We start from the raw sequence: 24,617 nt of genomic DNA on the forward strand, positions 1-24,617 counted from the left end.
CACATCAGGCTCCATGCTCAGCAGGGAGTCTGCTTGGGGGTTCTCTCTCTCTCTCTGCCCCTCCTCCACTCTCTCTAAGTAAATAAATAAATCTTTCCCCAAAAAAAGCATTATAGTAAAGAGAAGGTAAGAATGAATTTTAATAGCCTCAGAAAAATGAGTGAATATAACATTTATTTCAAGAATTGAGTACTTTTGCATTTACACTGTGAAAAGGAATCTTGGAATACGGCAAACAAAGGAATAGGCTCTGGAACAAACTGACCTAATTCCATCCCTTCTTCCACTTCTTAGGGGCCAAATGATTACAGCAAGTCACTCTACAAACCTCAGTTTCCTCTTCTGCAAAAAAAGAGTAATGGCATATCTTACAGCTAATTTACAGATTTAATAAAACAATACAGACAACGTATCTAGCACATAGCAAACATTATAAATGTTAGTTCCAATCTCTGATGTCAATTTATCATCTATTTCTTATTAAGTATCACTACCTTGGGTAAATAATCGTATTGGCATCATGCTTCAGAGGCTTAAAGGTCCTTAAGGAACGTTTTTGCTGTCTGGCTTACTTTCTTTAAAGCTTATCTGCAGCATTCTTCAAGATCAAAAATAGATACAAGTCTCCTTTCCCAGTTCAAAATGTGATCTTGAAAATACATGGTAAAATTTCTCTGGGTTCGGGTCTTCACCTGTAAGATAAGAGGCCTGCACCAAGTCATTTGCTCCCAATTTCATTTGCCCTGGGTTGCTGCTGAGCGTCTCTCAAAACTTATATGAAAGGTCCAGAGAAGACCTTAGGAGAATTAAAATTAGAGAAGAGTTGGCCATCAACTTTTCCGATCATAAAGAGGATAGGAAGTAGCCACCGAACACACCAGTCCTCTCCCTTGATTCCTTTCCCACGTGTCCTGGTGTGGCAGGAGCAGCGGTGCCAAGTAAGGAGCCGGACGCGTCCCGGGTGAACCCCTGTGTCTGTCTGGGCCAGCTGCAGCTGCCTGAGGTCATGTCCAGTCAGGGAGGGAAGAAAGCACGCTGGCCCTAGCCTCCAGAATCCAAGCCTGAGTTGATAGCCCACGCTTGCCCTTTCTGGCTATCCATTTGCAAGGCAGCAGCTGACACTGGCCAAGCAATGCCTATACCTTCCCCCACAGTTTCCAACTACCTCCCTGGCTTCTCTGGGCAAACACCCCAACATTCAAGTACACTCCACCATATCAGCTAGTCACCATGTCACATCACCAGGCAGCACTGGAGACCTGCACTGGAGAAAGTAGCAAGGACAGAAGTGAGTGGGAAGGCTGTGGCCACAAATGTTTCCTATTTTTTGTCCCATTTTCCTAGTTCTTTTCCTTGATAGGCTTTAATAGACCAAATCCTCAGTAATGGTCACAGCAAGATGGGTAGGGCCCTGGAATTAAATTGATGCTAGGTGCTTTCCAGCTATAAATATTATAGAATGACATGACAATATAATCAAGCATAATCATCTGCTTCACACTTGGGTCTACCAGGAACACTTCTGGGAACCAAAGATAAAGCTAAAAAGGCCACAGCCTAGAGAAATGACACAAAGCACCAAAGCTCAAAGACTGTGCAGCTTCCTACTCCTCCTCATCCCCAAATGGCCATACTCCTAATTTACCCACAATTCTAACAAGCACTTTAAAGACTGTTTTACTGGGTTCACCACAGACTGGAGGTAGGAATTGGAAGAGGAATAAAGGTCGTCAGCCTGATTAACAGAAGAGTAAAAATGCTATAAGAGCAAACACCAAAACTCAAAGACCATTTAGTCACAGGCAGAAAAGCCCTGCTCCCCACCCCCCCCCACTTCCCCCACCCCTGCTAGATGCTGAGGGTAGCGTATCTTAAAGATAACTCTGAATCACAATGAAAAGGTTAAGCTCAAGTTCTCTATTTTACAAAGTCAGAGAACAAGTATGATACATTCTAGCAAGGTTTCAATAAAAGCCAACTAAAAATAGATGAGCATATGAAAAGATGCTCAACATGTCATTACAGAACTGGAAATTAAAACAGCAATGTTATACCAGTACACACTTATTAGACTGGCAAAATCAGAACACTGACAACACCAAATGCTGGAGAGGATGTGGGGCAACAGGAACACTCATTCATTGCTGATGGGAATGCAAAATGGTACAGCTACTGTGGAACACGGTTTGGCAGTTTCTTACAAAATGAAACACACTCTTGCCATATATTCCAGCAATCACACTCCTAGGTATTTACTCAAATGAAGTGAAAACTTAGGTCCATACAAACAACTGCACATGAACATTTACAGCAGTTTATAGCAATTTCTAAAACTTGTAAGCAACCAAGATGTCCTTCAAACAGACTTGAACATCCATGTAACAGACAAAAAGAAATGAACTATTAAGCCTCAAAAAGACATGGAGGAACCTTAAGTGCAAACTGTTAAGCAACTGTAGGATTCCAATTATATAACATTCTGGAAACAGCAAACTACAGTGTAAAAAAAAAAAAAAATCACCGCTTGCGGGGTTCGGGGGAGGGGGAAAGATGAACAGCAGAGCCAGGAGGATTTTTAGGGCACTGGAACTACTCTGTATGATCCTGTAATGGCAGATCTACGACACTATAACTTTTATCAAAACGCACTGAACTGTACAACACAGAGTGAACCTTAATGTAAACTATGTACTCTGTAATAATGTAATAATGTACCAACAGTGATTCAAGTATCACAAGTGTACTACACTAAAGCAAGATATTAATAAAAAGGGCTTGAAGCGTTGTGGAGGGGAGAAGAGGCGGCAAGAAGAACGCTCCTCACTGTTGAATTTTTCTGTAAATCTAAATTGCTCAAAAAAATAAAGTCTATGAATTAAGAAAATAGTTTTGGGGGATTTGTAAAATAAGATACAGTCATCTGGAAAATTCACCATATGGAACATCCATTTTGCAATGGCGTTACACGAGTAAGGCAAGTATATTTATTAAACCCGTTAGAATTAATTAAAAAGCCACTCTTATCTTACCTGCATCAAACTTGAAATTATCAGTATAATGCACAGCAAACACAAGAGCTCAGGTTTACAACATGTGATTTTTTAAGAATGGAAACTCTGGGAAAAGTCATTCCCTACTAGTGAGGGGTTTGTTAGTCTCGCTGGTGGCAGTAAGTAGACCAGTGACAGCAGATTAAATAGGAACCACAAAGAAAACACCAACAAGCAACACTCTAGAAATTTATTACCAAATCATAACCTATGCACAAAGACACCTAAGCTCATGAGACTAGCAAAGTAGCAGCACAAAATATAAGGAAAAGTACGTTTAAGAAATACAATTTAGAAATGTCTTTTTCTTTGAATTAGGTTCAAAATACTGAGAGACAAACACTGAAACACAAATTTTAACCATACACAAACCATCTTAACATGTAATGATCCGTTGGAAACCGGACAAATGGTAACTGAAGGCAACTCCCCGTTGCCGTACCAACACATGAATAGACCTGTGCTCATTTCTGTGTGTTTTCATAGAATACGTGGGTTCTTAGAGAATGGACACAGGAACAGTTAGATTCCAAGATTTTTACTGTTATCACATTAGTTTGCATTTATGAAGCTATGAGAAAAGAAGTGTTTGAAACTGCTCCTTGAAACGAAACACATTCAAATAATGAAACCACACCAAAAAGAGAAAGAATCATCCAGGCATTTCATAGAAGCTTAATTTGGAATAGATGGTTCTGCAAAGGCAAATATTTTAAATAAAAATTTCAAGATTAAAAAAAAAAGGTAGTGGGGGGGAGGACAAGAGGAGAGAGAAGGAAGTACTTAAACAAATCAGCATAGATGATGAACAGAATTTAAATGTGGTTTCAGTTCAGTTCCTCCTAAAACTATGCCTGGTTAACTGAGGTAGACTCTGGAAAAAACAAGTGCAAAGATTCAGGTTTTCCAAAGGGCAATATTTAGTCATTTCAGAGGCTGTTAAACAAAAGCATCTTTTATGATCACAAAATCAAGTCGGAGCCCTTTTACAGGAAGAAAACCTCTACTCTAATTCCCTATTTGTTGTGCCAAACTTCCAAATGTATAAATCCTACACACTGCCGGTGACGAAGCAGCATCCTGGTTATTTATAGACATACATAAAGATATGAGAATGGTAAAATAAAAAGAATAAATGACATTACCTTATTAGTTTTCCTTTTTTTTAATTTTTATTAAAAAGTCACTTGGAAATTTAGAAATACCACTGAGTTTAAAGAGAGGTCTGGAGCCAAAAAACCTAGTAAACATTTCAAGAATTACTGTTAATTTGTGAGTGTTTAAAAATGTATCTATTATCTTAGGGGTTTTATTTTTAAAGTACTCTACAGTTTCTGCATCAAGAAACAATATTAAAAGCAAATGTCCTTTAAAAATTAAATAAGAAAAGCCCAACCTGAAAGTATAAATAAGTAAATATAGTAATTATAACAGAGTTTTTAGCTTTTTCTGCAAAAATAATTAGTGGAGATGAGACTATAACATTTGGGGTTCAAATATTTTTATTCCCTAACAAGCCCTCCAACTGTAATTCCTATTCTCTATTGTGACAGATTTTTAGATTCACATAAATATTATGTGCATCACAGATTAAGTGATACGTAAAAAAATATATACAATCAAAACAGTTAAGGAACAAAAGACACAAAAAAATGTGTAAAAAAATGCTTCATTCAAGTTAATGTGGCCCTTTCTTGGAACAGGCCAGCAAATATCCTTAACATTCTATGGCTATCACACAGGACATAGGCTAAGGTGATTTCTCACTAAGATGAAAGAAAGAGTGGGAATCTACTACTACACAAAAAGGACTCAATAATCAAGATAATACTGAAGGAGCCAAAGCCCACACAACTGAAATACCTGCCTAAATCCTTCACTTTATCTCCAGTTAGGGTGGAGGAGAGCGAAACATAACTATGCCAACTGGCTACCATTTTACAACTCTCATCATAGATTTAACAGCATATAGTACAAAAAACTTCCAATGCAGGAGCTCACACAAACTCAAGCTGTGCAAACCCTAAAGACTATCAATAACTTCGTGTTCAACAGAGTCAGGCTACACCTAGCCAAGTGAAAGGGGGGCAATTATATTGTACATTGGGGCTGCATACACACATTTTTTTCTTGAAGTACCTGTATGTTTGTTCATAGCAGAGTCACCAGATATTTGCTTGCTCACTTTTTGAGTAATTAGTGGTTTCAGCCTATACTTTGACAGTCAAATATCACAGCATAAAAACTGCAATCTCAGGAGCTCAACTGAAGCCCCTAATTATGCAGCTAGACCACAACACATTTCCTCTTCCAAGCTGTCTTGCTTTTTCTGGAGATAGCAGTCCGAGCCCAAAGTGTTTTGATCATGCTAGAATGTCTACACTGATACTGACTAGAAGATGAAAGTCTGTGATGCCATCGTCTATTTTCCTGCTTGGATTTCTAGTAGGTTTCAGCCTACATTTAAAAGCTATTTGTCCAGTATATTTCATCAACACTAAGTTCCTTTAAAAAAAATAAAGCGATTATAAGAGCAAAATGTTTACCATAATCATGTAACATGCGTACATGTTTATAATGACGATGTACCATAATTACATGTGTACATGTTTACAATAAATATGAACTTTGGGAAATGGTTCATGAAAATCGCCAGATCTATAATAATAACATTGCTCAAACAAACTTATTTTTAAAGAGATTTAAAGGAGAAAAAGAGGAAAACCTGTATATATTATCTTTCCAAAGCACACACAGATTACTGTGCCTCTCCTTTTAAGATCTGAACTCGTGTCATTAGTTGGAGCCAGAAGCCACACAGTGTAATTATAGAAAGTGCCCAGTCAGAACTGCACAGCCTGGTCCAATTCTGTAAGCCACAGAGCTCCCACCTGAGGGTCTTGTACACGGTAAGCCACCAACACGAGTCCGCTAAAAGAAGGAACCGTCTCATCAGATATTTGCAAGACAGAATTGTACAACACTCAGTCCTAATCTCATTGTGTTGCAGAGCCCAAAATACTCATGTTTTCAGGCGAAGTAAAGGAACCAAATCTTCCTAATCTGATAATGCAAAACACAACAACTTTCTCACTCTGGGTAAGGCAACACACTGTCTTGCGATATAGACAGCGTACATACGATGTACAGTAAAGGCTGGAGAGAACACCTGAGCAATCTCCTCAGGATCCTTTAAGGGGGTTAAGAAATACAAAGCAATCGCCATCCACTGACAAAGCAAAATGAGAAATGAGGGAAATAAAAAATTTAAAAAGCACACCCAATTCACCATCTTAGCCAAGATAAGCTCCTAGGAAGCTTGAGTGTCCAAATACTACTTAACTGATAATTTTTAAAAATCCCAATTACCATATTATTACCCATGAACAATTTTTAAAAGAAGTAGAAATACATGCCAACACAACACAAAACCTAGAAAAACAGTCTAACAAGTTTTAGCAATCAAAACACACGTTTTAACGGCTGCCCCTAAGACTTCAGGGAAAAAAAATAGGTTACCGGGTGGCAACAGTTTGCAAGATTATTTTAGTGTGATCATTTATTTCTTTATTTAAAAAGTTAATGAATAAAAGAAAAGTTATTTCAATTTTTAAATGAACTCATTCAATTAAAATAAAATCATGATGTCTTATGAGTTTAACTCTTACAAACAACGCCTCAGAGGAAAGGGGGGTAATTTATAGCATTTTATAAAATACTGGAGTTTAGAATCAGACTTAAATTATCTGAAAATTATATAATTCTTAATAGGAAAAAAAATCTCTTAAAGCAAGATACTAAGAGTTTTTTTGTTAAGTGTCTAAAAAGTTCTATTATTTTTAGTTTTAAACCAGTGGGTGTTCTCCAAAACTGAGAATTCAAGACAGCATCAAATACAAATTTTGAAAAGCATCACCATTAAAGCAAAGGTTGCCCGACCCAAATGGGATAAATGTAATTTAAACAAAATGAACACCAGCATATTCTACTTGTGATTAGATACACACCATCTACTTTCTCTGGCCTCTTTTTATTGTCTAATTCCTGCTGAACTCAATGTGCATGTCAGATTTCTATCCCTAATCATACTGCAGTGTACAAGTTCTCAACCTAGACAAGGAATAATTTTAAAATTTTCAAATGAACATCACTCATTATGTACAATGCTATTTTGTTAAACTAGCTGTCTGGAAAACTATAAAGATTTTGTTTTGTTTGTTTTGCATTAGCCACAAGAGAGTGGACTTCCTTAGAATACCGAAGTATTTAATTGAAAATATGAAAGTCAAGTTCAGCAAAATTCAAACGTTTATCATTAGAGCTGAGGAAAATAAAGGGCTTATCTATTTGATGTATTGAAAGAAAAGTGAAAACAAACCCAGAATTCAAGAATGAAGAAGTGCTTCTTACGCCATCATAATATTCTTCCCACCCTTCCAATATAAGTACCAGCAAAAAATACTGAAGACCAGAGAAACAACGTCACAAAACACTTCAAAGACCACAGGCATGAGGCAATCATAAAGGTGAATAAACGATTAGAGAGCTAACAGAAGAAATGGTGGGGGAACAGAGGGTAAAAATTCAACTGTGTGATAGACTGTGACACTAAGAGTTGAATTCTAAAGGTTTAACTAACAAATTCATTATTTAATTCAAAACTATCATTTTTAACAATAATGAATTTGACACAAACCCAGTTCTGATGTTAAAAGTCAACATACATGGGTCCCTCACGCTCAGAGCGAAGAACAGAAAAAAAAAACAAAAAAACAACAAATGCAAGTGAGAAAGAGAGGTCCTTCTAACCCTTTAGTAAACAAGTTTCTACGAGAGCATACTGACCGCTCTCCAGCCTCCCCGACACACCGCTTTGCGTGTGCAATATTAACGCGTGACTCCGTGGAGTCACCAGCACAAAGCCAGGTGACGGAGACTATCAGGCTCCCAAGTAAGCTTTTCTTCTTTCCCAACTACATTTATATTCTTTGTGGTTTTAGGTTTTTTGCCTTGAAGGGAACCATCTCTCCAATGAAAAGTTCTAAACCTGTTTAAAAAAAAAAAAAACTGCAGGGAATTTCTTCACATTTTATAAATAAAAATACCAGAAATGGAAGAGCTGACAGAAATTCAAGCAGATCCAAATTCAACCATCCATTTTTCATACTTCTCCAAGTCTGCAGCAGAGACAGACTTAGCAATTTTCTTCAGAGCCAATTCAAAGTCTCCTTTGGTGACAGGCATCTGAAGTTCCTCTTTAGAAAGTGCACGGATCTCTTCCGGACCTAAGCCATTGATTCGCCGTCTCATTGCCATTAAAGAGGCATCCCTAAAAACATACAAAATCCGTGAATCCATATTGAGGTAAATGTTTTAAACACTGTCAACTGTAACATAGTTAAGACAAAACATTCAAAAGATCATTTTACGTGTTTTTATGACGCTACTCAGAATTTCCCATTTTAGAGATATCCTGAGGGTTCGGAAAAGGTTAAAACATGGGATGCAAATGACTTAAACATAAAATGTACTATTAATGAATCCTAAAAGTCGAGGTTGGGCTCAGATGGTACTGAATTTTCTTTTCACCACTTGCTCTTCAAATGCAGCCAAGAAAGTTAGGAAACAGAAGTAGAGTTTTGAAATACTGAATTGCACACTTGAAAATGAACACATGGCTAATGTTAAGATAATTCAAATCTTTTACCAGTTTGTCTACGATGTAATTAGAGGAGGTAAAGCTAGGAAACTCCTTCTCTGAAACATGAATATATCTACATAGACTGGATGTGGAATCCCCCACATCCAGCACTGGTGGGCAACTAAAGGGTTAAAACCTGGCTTCTCCAGATCCTATTTTCAGTTCCATTCTGATCAGCTGTACATAATTATGAAGGTTTGGAAGAACTGGACAATTAATGCTCACAAAAAAACTATTAGGAAGCCAACCCAGCCAAAACTTCAAATTTGTATATATTTTACTCCAGTGATACTAGAAACTACTGGGAGCTTCTTGTGTGCCACTAAACTTACATGCACGTACGAAAAATACTAGTACAAAAAGTGAGAAACAACAGATTTTACTGTTTTAAAGAAAGGCTACTGCTGCCAATTTAAGTATAGTCAAGATGGTAAGAAAGAAAATCCTTATTGAGCATGTGAAATGTCTATAAAATACTATGTCACTAAATTGAAAGGGAAATATATGATATATTTTATACATATAAAATATCTATTTCCCAGCTTAAACTGATGCAACTTTGCTTGCTCATCTGCATGTGGTAAAATAATGCCAGCCAAAACTAATATTATTTTATGTTGATGCAACTAGGCTCCAATTTAGGGCTAAACCGACCTTAGCTTGTCAAAGCCATTATTACCAAATAAAGTACAATTTCTTAAAAATCAAAGGATAGATCACAGAAAGACAATTATCATTTGGTTTCACTCATATGTGGAATATAAGAAACAGTGCAAAAGATCATAGGGGAAGGGAGGGAAAACTGAATGGGAAGTAATAGAGAGGGAGACAAACCATGAGAGACTCTGAACTACAGGAAACAAACGGTTGCTAGAGGGGAGGTGGGTGGGAGGATGGAGTAATTGGGGATGGGCATTAAGGAGGGCACGTGATGTGATGAGCACTGGGTGTTATATGCAACTGATGAATTGCTGAACTCTATATCTGAAACTAAGGATGTAATGTATGTTGGCTAATTGAATTTAAATTTTAAAAAAATCAAAGGAACAGAAAAGGTGACCATGTTGTTATACAATTATTCATCTAACAATGACCTATGAAGTTACGTAGAAAAGAAACAAGACAAATGAGAATCATTTCAAGGAAATGGGTCGCTGCTTTCACGTCAAGGGCTAATAACAACACTAACTTTAAGATCGATCCTCCTGCCAAACCTATACCTAATATCTAAGGTCACAGATCATTAACAAAATACCTGCAAACATTAGTTATATCAGCACCAGAATAGCCCTCAATCTTCTCTGCTATATCTTCCAGCTGAATGTCAGGATCCAGTTCAACCTCACGAAGATTGATCTTCAGCAGCTCAGTTCTTCCTTTTGCTGTAGAAGATTTTTTCTGTTACTGTTGGATGTTTTACTTTAAAGATCATTTTGATAAGAAATCACGTATTAGCGTTCAGGAATAGAAAGAGGAATCAGTAACTTGAGTCCACCTAGTATTACCAACTCACTGCATGACTCAGAGTTACCGAATTTCCTAAGTGCCTTGGCTGCAGTAACTAAAAATTGAAGCAAAATTCAAGAGTTTTCCTTATAGATTGTGAAGATACTTGCCATGAAAACAAAGGGTCTGTGATCCTTTATGAAAAATAAAATCATTAATATTCAAATACTAAACATGCTTTTAGTAAAAAACAACATTAAGCCTACTTTTAAAAAACGAGATTACATGACGTTAACTCCTGTGAATCATTCTGCTCACCTTTTAGTGTGATATAGAAAAAGTTTCTCTAAGATACAGGAAATCAGCACTTGGCACAAAATACTTACTAATGTGTTTACTTGGAGAACCAGCCCACAGACATTTGCTCTTCCAATATGACTGAAATGTGTATTGTATTGTGTAAGCCCAAATGAATTACAGAATTATTTAAAATAACCAATCATGCCTGCCGTTTCACTATCAGTTTTAATGTCAAATTTCTATTTAATATAGCATAGTAAGATAATGCAAACTTAGGTTGCATCGGCTTTCCACTATTTCCTGATATATAAAATGTAATTTCTCCAACTTTTATTTTGAAAAATTTTAAATCTACAGGTTAAAAAAAAATCAGTGAACACCCATTTATCTTCCATCTAGACTCATCAATTGTCAATATTTTGCCGTTATCACTCCCTTCCCTTCCCCTCCCTCTTTTTTGAATTGAAAGCTAACTGTAGGCACTGCAATACCTCACCTCAAATTCTTCAGTATTTACCTCCTAAGAACAAAGGTATCCGTACAATTATCACACTTATCAGCAAATTTAACCCTGTACATTAGAATAATCTAATACACAATCCAGATTAAAATGTCCCCATTTTCCCCAGGTCTTTATAACTTTCTTAAAAACCATCACACATTGCATAGTTACCATATCTCTTTAGTCTTCTTTAACCTAAAACAGTTCCCCACTGTTTGTGTTATCTTTCCTGATATTGACAATTCCCCAAATGATCATATAGAGTCAAAGCATTCCAGTAAAGATCCCAACAGGTCTGTCTGTGGATCTGAACAGGAATATATTAAAATGTTTATGGAAATGGAAAGAATCAAGGACAACCAAGACACACTGGAAAAACAACAGTAAGCTGGGAGGAACAGCTCTATCAGAATTTAAGACTTATTACAAAGCAATAGGATTCAAATCAGTGTAATACTCTTGCAGAGATAAACAAATAGATCAATGATACATAACAGGGAGCCTAGAAGCAGATCAAAGCATATACTATGGACACCTGATTTAAGACATACGTGGTTTCAAGCAGTGGCAGAAAATGCCAGAACAACTACTATCTGCAGGGTAAAAAAAATGATATTGCATCCTGCCTCAAACCATACATGAAAATCAGTGCCAGGTATGTTACTAATCTAAACATAAGATGTAAAATTACAAGCATTTTAGAAGATAAAACAAGAAATATATTAATGACTTCAGAGTGAATATTCTTGAAATATATATATTTATTTATTTATTTATTTAAGAAGTTGCCCACAGAGGAAAAGACTTATAAACTGACCACATTAAAATTAGGAACTCCAATTCACCAAGACTCTGTACATAGAGTGAAAACACAAAAGCTACAGAGCTTGAGCAGATATTTACAACATACATAAGTAACAAAGTACTTATATCCAGAATATTTAAAGAACCCCTACAAATATAAAGAAAGTTCAGACCACCTAATAGAAAAATGGGCAAAAGACTTGAACAGATATTTGTTATATATCTTTTCCTTTACTAGACATTTGATTTTGTTATAATTCAAATGGCTACTAAAGGAAAAGATACTCAAATTATTTAATAAAGAAGGAAATAAAAATTAAACCACAATGAGGTAGCACTGCACACCAAGAGACTGGTATAAATTAAAAAGCCTGAGGTTCTGGAAAAATGTGAAGCAACGGGAACTCTCCTATCTTGCTGGCAGGAGTATAACGTGTAACAACCGCTTTGGCACAACCACTTGGGAAGACAAATTGGATTTATCTATTATTGTTCCAGCTATGCAACATGACCAGCGATTCACTGCAAGGATGGAACGCTCCATCTCAACCTAAAGAAACTGAGCATTTTCACCATTATACAAGTATAAAAATATTCATAGCAGTACTATTCATAATTGCCTAAAATTATAAAAACAATCATAATGTCCACCAAATAATATGATGGATAACTGTGGCATGATGACTTAATGGATGTTATAGACAGAATTGTGTCTCCCTCACCCCCTGAAGTTTTATGTTGAAGTTCTAACTTCCAATACTTCAGAATGTGACTGTATTTGAAGACAGGGCCTTTAAAAGAGGTGATTAAAGTAAAATGAGGTCATATGGGTGGGCCCTAATCCAGTCTGACTGGTATCTTTATAAGAAGAGGAGATTAGGACACACACAAGGAGGAAGACCACATAAAGACACTGGAAGAAAAATGGCTATCTATACGCCAAGGAAAGAGGCCCCTGAATGAAACAACACCTTGCTTGATCTTGGACTTCTAGACTGAGAAAATAAAGTTCCTTTGTTTCAGCCACCCAGTTCGTGGTACTCTGTAATGCAGCCCTAGCTGACTAATACGACGGAATGCTATACAGCAACAAAAATGAACAGCATCTGGATACCGTAATATGGATCAATCTTAAAAATGTACTTGAACAAAAGAAGCAAAATACAAATAAACACAATTAGTGTGACTCAATTTAAGTTTTAAAAAACATAAAACTTTGTTTGGGGATACATTATTAGGTGAGAAAATTAGAAGATAAAAATAAATTATTTCCATAAAAGGAGTAACAGTGATTACCACCAGGGGGCAGGAAGGGAGCTCTGCTAGGGAAAGAATATACTGGGAGCTTCTGAGGTCTGATAATGCTCCATTTCTTGTCCTAGAAAGTAGTTACATGGTTGTCTGCCAATTACCGGATAGACTGAACTAAATCTTAATACACGGTTCTATAATGAGTTATATTTCTCACTCATACATACAAAGTAAGACAAAGCAAAGCAATGCAATGGGTGGCCACAGTGGAGAAGCAAGCAGGCATTATCTGGGATTGCCAGGAAAAAAGAAACAGTATGAGTCACAAATCTTTACCTCCAGAATTCCTTCATTTTGGGAGCTCCTTATCCGTGATCATCCCCAGCCAATAGGCCCACCTTACAGTTGACTATGGTATAGAGGCAGAGAAGTCCAGCACTCAGGTGGTCAGCAAGAGGAGTATGGGAAAAAAGAGGGAAGGGTAGGAAGCCCCTAGGTCTGCTGCTACAGAAAGTAGTTGTACTCCTGATGCCTCAGTAAGAACTCCGAATTTAACCTAAGTGTGATTTCATAGGGCTTCACGCGTTAACAGGTGAATGTTAGCGAACAAATATCACTTTCCTCTCTTAGTCCTCATGTTAGAGTATCACTGTATCTATAAATCAAAATGTTTTACTGCAGCCTGCCCTAAGAACTCAAACACCAAGGTCAATATAATGTATTATCCCACAGAAACCAAGTTCCAGTCAGTCACCTTAAACGAACTTCGGAGCGCAAGCCTGCTCAAAGTGAGGGCCTGGTGGCACTGAAGCCTAGTAGGAAGCAGCCTTCTCCCTAGTCACTATAATTTGGGGAAAATAACTTCTAATTCTGGTTGCATCAGTGATTTGTTAGAAGATTCCAAGTAGGATCTGTCAGCTCTATGAAATGGAATGATATTGTAGAAGAATTTAACAAGAAATTAATATGTCAATAATAAAGAACTGCGAATGCCACATAACCAAGTCAGTGTGTTCTAAATTTAAATCCACTTCGTTAAAAGGATCATACACTTCTTACACTAACAATTCTTCTTAAGCACACTTGGCAGTCCAGCACAGAAGACAGCGAGTACGTGCTCTGCGGCCAGACTGTCTGGGCTCACAGCCCTGCTCTGCCTCACTGGCTGGGATACTTAACCCCTCGATGCCTCAGTTTCCTCACATGTCAAATAGAGATAAGAACAGAATCTACTGCGTAAGACTGCTGTGAGGGTTAAATAAGTTAATACATGTAAAGCCTGGCTCACAGTCAGCACTCCCCCACCATCACCATTGGTTAGTCAACAAACAAGATTAGAGGGAGACACAGAAAACCCAGATCCCTTCTATTAAGGACCATCTGAGACACAGATAACCCAGGGAAGTAAATTCTACACAAGGGAGCTAGGCCAGGCCAAAGAAGCCTTCAAGAATTAGCATGCTTTAATGTCAACTTTGAAAAAAATCAATAAACTTTTCTTAAAAGTTTTATTCATTTAAGTAATCTCTATACCCAATGTGGGGCTCAAACTCACAACCCCAAGATCAAGAGTTGTATCCTCTTCTGACTGAGCCAGCCAGGCACCCTACTGGATTTGTTGTTCTTTTCCTTCTTTTTAAGTAAGCTCCATGCCCAACATGGGGCTCAAGGTCACAACCCCAAGATCAAGAGTCGCGTGCTCTACCGACTGAGCCAGCCAGGGCCCCAATAAAAGTTAAATAGAGGCAACGAGAGAGAACAATCTGGGAAATGGGAGTACCATAAATATTGACATAGAAGTGAGAAGAAGCATGCATATACGGGGGGGGGGGTAAGTAGGAAAGTACAAAGGAGGGCTGAAAAATGCAGACAGACACAATTAAGACAGATAAGGTGTGAACCTACAGCTGGAAAAAAAAAAAAGCACTCTGCCCCTGATGTGATAGGAAATTAGACTCAGAGTCTAAGAGACTCTATGACACTTTAGTGATTTAGGGAGGTTATTCTAAAAGCAAAATATAATTAAATGAAAGGGGCTGAAAAAGGAGTTCATTAAGCTGCCCAGGTGCTTGCTGCCATAATTTAGATGCATAAAGAAAGAAGAGACTTAGTGTAAGGCCAAGCTCTAGCTGCACCCGTTATTTTGCCTTTTGGTAACTATGGCAGATTGTATTTACCAGGATGGCTGCAACAGTCTCTCTCACCCCACACGTGTTTCTACAACATGGTCCTGCCACTCTCCCACCCAGAGCTAGTCTAACTTGAAAATGGGTGGGGTTGTAAATGCTTCAACCCAGGGTACAGCAGAAGTGACACTATGTGACCTCTAAAGGCTAGGTTATAAAAAGTGATGCCCCTACCACCTTTTTCAGTGGAACATCTGGAGCCCTGAGCTACCTATGTATGAAATCTGACTATCTTGAAACCCACTATGCTTGAAGCAGCCCAGGCCGCATGGAATGGCCACAAGGTAAGAAGGAAGTGCCCCAGAAAGCCAAGCTCCAGCTGAGGCCTCAGGGGTGCCTTTCATTTTATCCATTTTCATTTTTATACTTCTTTCCTTTTCCAACTAAAAATTTATTTTTCATGGGTTGCTTTGGTTGATAAAATGTCCTTCACCTTTTTTTTAACTTTCATACAATCTTTCTTTCCATTAATTTTACCCTAGATTTCTTTTTTTTTTTTTTAAGATTTTATTTATTAATTTGACAGAGACAGACAGCCAACGAGAGAGGGAACACAAGCAGGGGGAGTGGGAGAGGAAGAAGCAGACTCCTAGTGGAGGAGCCTGATGTGGGGCTCGATCCCAGTATGCTGGGATCACGCCCTGAGCCGAAGGCAGACGCTTAACGACTGCGCCACCCAGGCACCCCTACCCTAGATTTCTAAATTATTCTTTCAGGTCTCTCATCTTTCCAAATGTTACTATTTTGTCTATTCCAGACCCTCCTATCCTACCAGATGCTCCAACCACAAGAGCTATCTGTCTATTCATTTTCAAGCAACCATACCTTTGTTTCTGTTTTTCTCTATGAAAATTAGTGGAAATGTAACTTCCTCCATGAAGTCTCCCAAAGCACTTTGGTCAGAATTTATTATTCCTCATTCACCACTCCAAAGTACCATGGACCGGGGCGGGGGTGGGGGTTAAATAGGTGATGGGAATTAAGGAGTGTACTTTCATGATGAGCACCAGGTGTTGTATGGACATGTTGAATCACTATGTTGTACACCTGAAACTAATTTTACACTGTACTGAATTTACACTGTACTGGAATAAACTAACTGGAATTTTAAACAAAAAACTTAAAAAGAAAAAGTGCCATGGAGAACACTAGCATCACGTTACACTGTTTTCCCTATGGTTAGGTTAAGTGTATGCCTACCTTCCAACTAACTACATCGTGAGTTCTCTAAGGACAAGGCTTGTACATTGTTTATATTCCCACAGTACCTAATAAATGTCTAACAGCAAACAGCTGGATAAACACCTACTGACCTAATACAGATGAAAGAAAAAGCTAGAAAGAGTGAATTCTAATTATGACTACCTGTTTGGATACACTTTAGAGGAAAGCAATTTCTCAAGTTCTATGGTCACAAGGTATACACCTTCAGACTAATAATGAGCGAAGAGAAGCACCCAAAAGTGATTACCTATAATGGACATATGTTTTCATAAGGGAAAATAAGTTTAGAAGAAAACCCTTCAGTCAGCCAATTCTATTTTCTTCTCTAATATTTCAAAGAAAGCTAAATTCCTACCTTTGTACCACAACGCATGTCTTTCCCCCAAAACCTAAGCTCTCCTCAGCAGTTATAAAATTGCTATCATCAACTGTTTTTCCAGTTATATTTTTTTCCCTCCCTATTATGGTGAATTAAAGTTCAAAGTACCAAAGTTTAAATGATGTCTATTCAAGTAGTAAAACATTTTCCCCCATTAGTATTAATTTCTTATTTATAATCATTGTACACAGTAGTAAAATTAAAACCCATTTCATAAAAATACACTAGACAGAATACAGATATTTGATTTAGAAAACGAGGAGAAAAAAGAGGGAAAAAGCAAAACAAAAGAAACATTAAATCGGAAGTGATAACAAGCCACTCAAATTTCAAACCTTCATGTGGCTAGTATGAGAGCAAGTCAGGCACTCAGGAGCTGCTTCTGGGAGGTGGACTATTCCAGGACAGCTTACAGCTTCTAAATTGAAACACTTACATTACTGCTTTAAATAAGTTTATTATTATTGTAAGTTCAATCAGTAATTTAAGCACTGTTTTAAGAAAAAGAACATTTTTCAAGTAATGAGATTATTAGAATTAATGGAGAGACAATACAAGACAGAATCTATGAGCTACAAATCTACCAATTAATTACTAAATACAGCCTTGAGATCTAGTCATGAAAGTAAGGAATATGTTATAAAAATTAAGTTTCGCAAATAAACAAATCAAAAAATGGGCAGAAGATATGAACAGACACTTTTCCAATGAAGACATACAAATGGCTAACAGACACATGAAAAAATGTTCAAAATAATGCATAGCCGTCAGGGAAATTCAAATCAAAACCACACTGAGATACCACCTTACACCAGTTAGAATGGCAAAAATAGACAAGGCAAGAAACAATTGTTGGAGAGGATGTGGAGAAAGGGGATCCCTCCTACATTGTTGGTGGGAATGCAAGTTGGTACAGCCACTCTGGAAAACAGTGTGGAGGTCCCTTAAAAAGTTAAAAATTGAGCTACCCTATGATCCAGCCATTGCACTACTGGGTGTTTACCCCAAAGATACAGACATAGTGAAGAGAAGGGCCATATGCACCCCGATGTTCATAGCAGCATTGTCCACAATAGCTAAATCATGGAAGGAGCCGAGATGCCCTTCAACAGATGACTGGATTAAGAAGTTGTGGTCCATATATACAATGGAATATTACTCAGCTATCAGAAAGAACGAATTCTCAACATTTGCTGCAACATGGACGGCACTGGAGGAGATAATGCTAAGTGAAATAAGTCAAGCAGAGAAAGACAATTATATGATTTCTCTCATCTATGGAATATAAGAACTAGGATGATCGGTAGGGGAAGAAAGGGATAAAGAAAGGGGGGTAATCAGAAGGGGGAATGAAACATGAGAGACTATGGACTATGAGAAACAAACTGAGGGCCTCAGAGGGGAGGGGGGGGTGGGAGAATGGGATAGACTGGTGATGGGTAGTAAGGAGGGCACGTATTGCATGGTGCACTGGGTGTCATATACAACTAATGAATCATCAAACTTTACATCGGAAACTGGGGATGTACTGTATGGTGACTAACATAATAAAAAATCATTTAAAAAAAATAAATAAATATTAAGCACTATTACCAGAAAAATAAATAAATAAATAAAAATTAAGTTTCGGGCGTGCCTGGATGGCTCAGTCAGTTGAGTGTCTGCCTTCAGCTCAGGTCACGATCCCAGGACCCTCAGATCAAGCCCTGCATCAGTCTCCCTGCTTAGCAGCGAGCATGCTCCCACTCTCTCTCCCTCTGCCGCTCCCCCTGCTTGTGCTCTCTCTGTCAAATAAATAAATAAATAAAATCTTAAAAAAAAAAAAATTATAGGTGAGGCTTCCACTTCTGGCCATAATGAAAAAAGTGGTACCAGACTTGTCTTTCTATGGTAAACAAATATAAAACAAGAGATAAGAGGCAACTGTTTTCATGCATTAGCCATCAGACAGCAAATAACTGTAAAATAGCTTTTTCTTAAGTTCTGCCAATAATATGAGTGCCTGCCAGAACAAAATTCAATACCCTTCAAAGGAAAACAACATAATCCAGACGCCCTACAATAAAAATTACTGGACATGTGAAGAAACAGAAAAATGTGACCCACAATTAAGAAAATTAAGAAGTAGCCAATAGCAACTGATATTCCAGATGTAAGAATCAGCTGACAAAAACTATAAAGTAGCATATCAATTATTTCTGAATAAAAAATTATACTAAAACTTACTGACTTAAAATAACAATTTATTATCTTCACAGTTACTGTGTATCAGGAATTTGGGAGAAGCTTAGCTAGAAAGCTCTCTTAGGGTCTATGATGGCTAATTTTATGTGAACTTGCTTGGGCCACAGTGCCCAGATATTTGGTCAAACATTACTCTAGATGTTTCTATGAGGATGTTTTTGTATGACATTAATATTTAAATTAGTGGACTCAGTAAAGCAGACAGCTCTCCATAAAGTGGGAGGCCTCATCCAATCAGTTGAAGGCCGAAGCAGAACGAAAGCCACACTTGCCCAGAGCAAGAGGGAATTCTGCCCAAAGAGGGCCCTCAGACTTGCACTGTGACATTAATTCTTCCCTGGGTCTCCAGCCTGCCAGCCTACCCTGCAGATTTTAGACTTGCCAGTCTCTATAATTGCATGAGCTAATTCATTAAAATAAATTTGTCCCTATATACATGTTCTATTGGTTCTGTTTCTCTGGAGAACCCTGACTAATGCAGGGTCTGTCATGAAATTTTAGTCAACGTAAAGGCCAGGCCTATAGTCCTCCAAAAGCAGATAACTCACATAACAGGTAAGCTCGTTCTGGCTGTTGGTGGGAGACTTTAGTTTCTTCCCATGTCAGCTTCGCCATAGGGTATTTTTTGGTTATGGTATGGCATATAATCTGAGAGAGGGAGAGCCAGGCAGAAACTATTCTTTTCATGATTTAGCCTCGCAAGTCACTTAAACCATCATTCTCCCATATTCTATTCCTTAGAAACAAAAATCACTAAGTCCAGTACATTGTCAGGGAGAGGGGAACTAAGCTGCACCTTTTGAAGGGAAAAATCTCAAAGAATTAGCAGAAAAGACAGACAAAATGGATAAAGAGCTGGGGAATCCCAGCAAAGCAATGGAAACTATAATAAAAAACCACGTGGAAATGCTAGATTTGCAAAATAGATTTTGAAAAGAAAAATTCTCTGGATGAGATTAAAAGCAGATTAGCAATGGCAGAAGAAAGTGTCAATGAACATGAAGATAAATGAACAGAGATTATCCAACCTGAAGAATTAGAAAAAAGACTGAAAAAAAAAATGTAATGGAGTCCCAGTGACCTGTGCAACAGTATCAAAGTCCAACATACATGAAGGATAAATAAAAGGAAAACCCCACAGAGCACATCAAAGTAAAACTGATGAAAACAAAAAGATAAACAGAATATCTTAACAACCATAAAGAGGGGTGCCTGGGTAGCTCAGTCAGTTAAGCATCCAACTCTTGATTTCAGTTTAGGTCATGATCTCAGGGTTGTGAGATTGAGTCCCGCATTGGGCTTCGCACTGGGTGTGGAGCCTGCTTAAGATTTTCTCTCTCCTTCTCCCTCTGACCCTCTCCGCCTCAAAAAACAAACAAACAAAAACAAAACAAAACCACGAGGATAACCGCTCAAGAAAATTCCAACCTGCTTTCTATAAACATACACTACCACATGACCCAGTTATTTCACTCCTAGGTATTTATCCAAGAGAACGGAAAACATAGGTTCACACAAAGAATTGAACATGAATGTTGACGGCAGCTTTATTTACAACAGTCCCAAAACAGAAATCCCCTAAATATCCATCAAAAAGAGAATGGATAAATAATCTGTAATATGGCCATATAATGAAATCCTACCCACCAGCAAAAAAATAACATTAATAAATCTCAAAATAATTATGCTGAATGAAAGAAGACAGTCCCAAAATAATTCCTACTCTATGATACTACTTATGAAATTCAAAATAATCTATGGTGGCAAAGATCAGATTAATGGTTGCCTGAGGTAGAAGGTGTTGGGGAGAGAGAAGAATGGGCTGCAAAGGGACACAAGAAATCACTTCAGGATGAAAAGATACATCCTGCATCCTGATTGTGGTATGGTTGCATGGCTGTTATACAACTGTCAAAATTATCAAATTTTAAGTGGATAAAGTTTATTATAGATAAATCATTACTCAATAAAGTTGATTTTAAAAAACAATAGCCATAAGGAAAAGATACAATGGTGTGAATGACAGCAGACCTCACATCAGAAACCAGTGGAGGCTGGAAGATGACAAAACGACACCTTTATAAGTAATGAAAGAAAAAACAAAACAAAAAACTTTTTCCAATCCAGAATTATTTATCAATTAAAAATATCCTTCAGAAATAAGGGTGAAAGAAAGACATTTCAGATAACAAAAACTGAACTTGATGCTGGCAGACCTTAACTAGAAGAAATATTAAAGGAAGTTTTCTAGACAAATAGGAGATGAACCTAGATGGAAATCTGGGCCTTAAAATAGAAAAGCAGAGCAGTGGGGGTGTTGAATATGTAGGCAAATAGAAAACACTACTTTTTTGTGCTCCTCTTAATTGAAGTTTAAACTGACAACTTAAATCTTATTATACTGTGGGATCTATAATGAACATAGGTATAAAATACATGACAAAATAGCACAAAGGCTGGGGGGGGAGGCAAACAGTTCTTACATTTTACATGAAATAGCACAATATTAGCTCTAAGTCAACTGTGAAAAGTTACATGTGCATATTGTAATCCCTAGATTAACTGCTAAAAAAAGAAAACAGGTATAGGTAAAAATCTAATAAAGGAATTAAAATGGATATTTAAAAATAGTCAATTATCAAAAGAAATTAGGAAAAGAGGGGCAGAGAAACAAACAAAAGGGAAAACAGCAAGACGGTACACTTAAACACAGCCATATCAATGATTACATTATATTTAAATGGACTAAATACTCCAATTAAAAAGCAGAAATAAACTAGCTAAATAGCCAGACCCAATTATACGAAAACTAAAGGAAGAAAGCAGATACATCATGCAAACAATTAGCAAAAGAAAGATGGTGAGGCTGTATTATTTTCAAAGTACACATCAAGTCAAAGGGTCTAAGCAGAGATAGAGACATTTCATAATGGTAGAAGGACAAAGAAGATATACCAATGATAACTGTTTATGTACCTAATGATAGAACTCTAAAATGCATAAAGCAAAAATTGACAGAATTAAAGCAAACAATAAACAAATTCACAATAACACTTGAAGAGCTTAACAACCCACTCTCAGTAACTGGTAGAAAAACCAGAGTAAAAAAAAAATCAGTAAGGATCTAAAAGATTTGAACAGTATTATCACACTAACTTGATCTGACCAACAATTATAGAATACTATCATCAACAAGTACAGAATATATATTCACCAAGAAAGAGTNTGCTGAATCATAAATTCAAAAAAATTTAAAAATTGACATTCTACAGAGTAATCCCTGACTATAACGGAATTAAGTTTGAAATAAAAAAATTGAATAGTAAAGAAAATACGCTATAGCAAAACTGGTGGGATAAAGCCAAAGCAGTGCATATAGAGAAATGTACAGCTTTAGGGACACCTGGGTGGCTCAGCTGGTTAAGCAGCTGCCTTCCGCAGGTCATGATCCCAGAGTCCCGGGATCAAGTCCCATATCAGGCTCCCTGCTCAGCGGGAAGCCTGCTTCTCCCTCTGCCTGCTCCTCCCTGCTTGTGCACATTCTCTCTCTCTCTCTCTGACAAAAAATAAATGAAATCTTAAAAAAAAAAAAAATTTACAGCTTTAAATGTTTATATTTAAAAAAGAAGAAAGGTTTAAAATCAATAGTGTAAGTTTCTAACTTCAGAAAAAGAAGATTAAACTCAAAAGTATAATGGAGAAATAATAAAAATGAGAGGAAAAAAAGTCAATGAAATAGGCAACAGAAAAATTACAAAACAAATTAGGTTTTTGAAAAGATTAATAATATTGATAAATCTCTAGCAAGATGATCAAGAAATAGAGATAAAACACAAATGACCAATTTTACGAATGAAAACTGAGCCATTACTACAGATTCTACAGACAAGAAGAAGAAAATTAGGTGTGTAGATTTGTATTATGTCAACTTAAGCAAAGCTGTAATTTCATTTCCCAGCATTCACAATGCATTGCTCAGGTTCAGTGCAGACCACATGAGTCATTATGGGTGAAATCTGAAAGGCAGAAATGAATGAACTCAGAAAGCTGGTTCAGGGCGTGAAGTGCATGTGCAGCTCAAACACACTGTCACTTATCTTCTCGCTCACCCTGCTAGTATGGAGCAGCTCCTGCCAGATTTCCTCCTTCACCTTTTTCGACTCCTTAGCCAGGAGTATATTTAATAGTGTTACAACAGGACACCGCAATCATCAAAGCTGGAAGTCTCAGAAGCAATGAGAGCCCAACATGGGTTCCAGTCTATCCTCATGGGGTTCCAGCTCATTCCCACAGGTTATATAATTTGTCCTTGTTTCCACCACCCATCTTTTCTTCCTGACTGCCCTCATTATTGACTTCAGGCTCCAGAACCAGACATGAAATCAACAGCCTCACATAAACCCTTTAGTGTGCTTGCACACTTGTATTAGGTCAAATCCCAATTTGACAACTTAGAAGAAATGGACAAATTCTTTGAAAGACAAACTGCCAAAGCTTACTTGAGAAAAAATAGAGTGGCACCTGGGCGGTGCAGTTGGTTAAGTATCGGATCTTGGTTTTGGCTCAGGTCTTGATCTCAGGGTCCTGAAATTGAGCCAAGCCAGCAGGCTATGCACTCAGCAGGGAGTCTGCTTGGAGTTTCTCTCTCTCTCTGCCCCTCCCACCCCCTGCTCGCTCGCTCGCTCTGAAATAAATAAACAAATCTCTAAAAAAGATAAGAAAAAATAGATAATCTGACTAGATAGCCCTATACCTATTTATTTTTAAATCAATGGAACAGAGAACTGAGAAATAGAACCTACACGTATGTAGCAAAATAATTTTCAACAATGGTGTCAAAATAACTCAATGGCAAAAGAAAACTCCTTTTAACAGGTAGTGCTAGAACAATTCAATATATATATGAAAAAAAATGAAACTCAATCTCTGACACCGCATATACAAAATTACTTCAAGATGGATCCTAGATTTAACTATAGTTTCTAAAAGAATAATAGGAGAAAAACCTTGCCGTTTGGGGTTAGCAAAGATTTCCTAAGACACAAAAAGTGCTATCCATGAAAGAAAACCCTGACAGGAGAACATCGTCAAAATTAAAACTTTTGCTTATCAATAGACACTATAAAGAACACTGAAAGCCAAACCAAACTGGAGGAACATAGTCACAATGCATGTATCTGATGAAGAACTATACAGCATTAATAAAACAACAAACCAATTAAAAACTGAGCAAAGGACTTGAAAAGACACTGCACAAAAGATATACCAATGACCAGAAAGTACACAAAAAGGCACTCCACCTCATTAGTCATTAGAGAAACGCAATTTAAAGACATAATGAGATAGTATTTCAGACTTAGTAGGATGACTAAGATTAAAACACTGACCATACCAAATGTTGGCAAGGATATGAAAATACTGGAATTCTCATTCGTTGATGGTGAAAGTATAAAATGGTATGACCACTTAGGAAAACAGTTTGGGTATTATAAAGTTAAATATATACCTATCTAACCCTAGGACCCACCCA

The 24,617-nt window shown here is 37.3% G+C and overlaps 1 protein-coding gene across 4 annotated transcripts in view; it reads right to left on the reverse strand.

Annotated features, from left to right (window-relative positions):
- Nucleotides 1–3,226: 3,226 nt before the first annotated feature.
- KATNAL1 (katanin catalytic subunit A1 like 1) overlaps nt 3,227–24,617 on the reverse strand; it is a 77,730-nt gene continuing 56,339 nt past the window's right edge. For all 4 annotated transcript variants that reach the window (XM_040621907.1, XM_008692192.2, XM_008692193.2 and 1 more), the window contains exons 10-11: nt 10,007–10,133; nt 3,227–8,379 (exon numbers count right to left, since the gene is read on the reverse strand). In XM_040621907.1, the coding sequence (XP_040477841.1) occupies nt 8,181–8,379; nt 10,007–10,133 (326 nt within the window). In that variant the 3' untranslated portion in view covers nt 3,227–8,180. The remainder of the gene's footprint in view (nt 8,380–10,006; nt 10,134–24,617) is intronic.

Source organism: Ursus maritimus, unplaced genomic scaffold, assembly GCF_017311325.1.
Source record: "Ursus maritimus isolate PB19 unplaced genomic scaffold, ASM1731132v1 scaffold_10, whole genome shotgun sequence".
Lineage (NCBI taxonomy): Eukaryota > Metazoa > Chordata > Mammalia > Carnivora > Ursidae > Ursus > Ursus maritimus.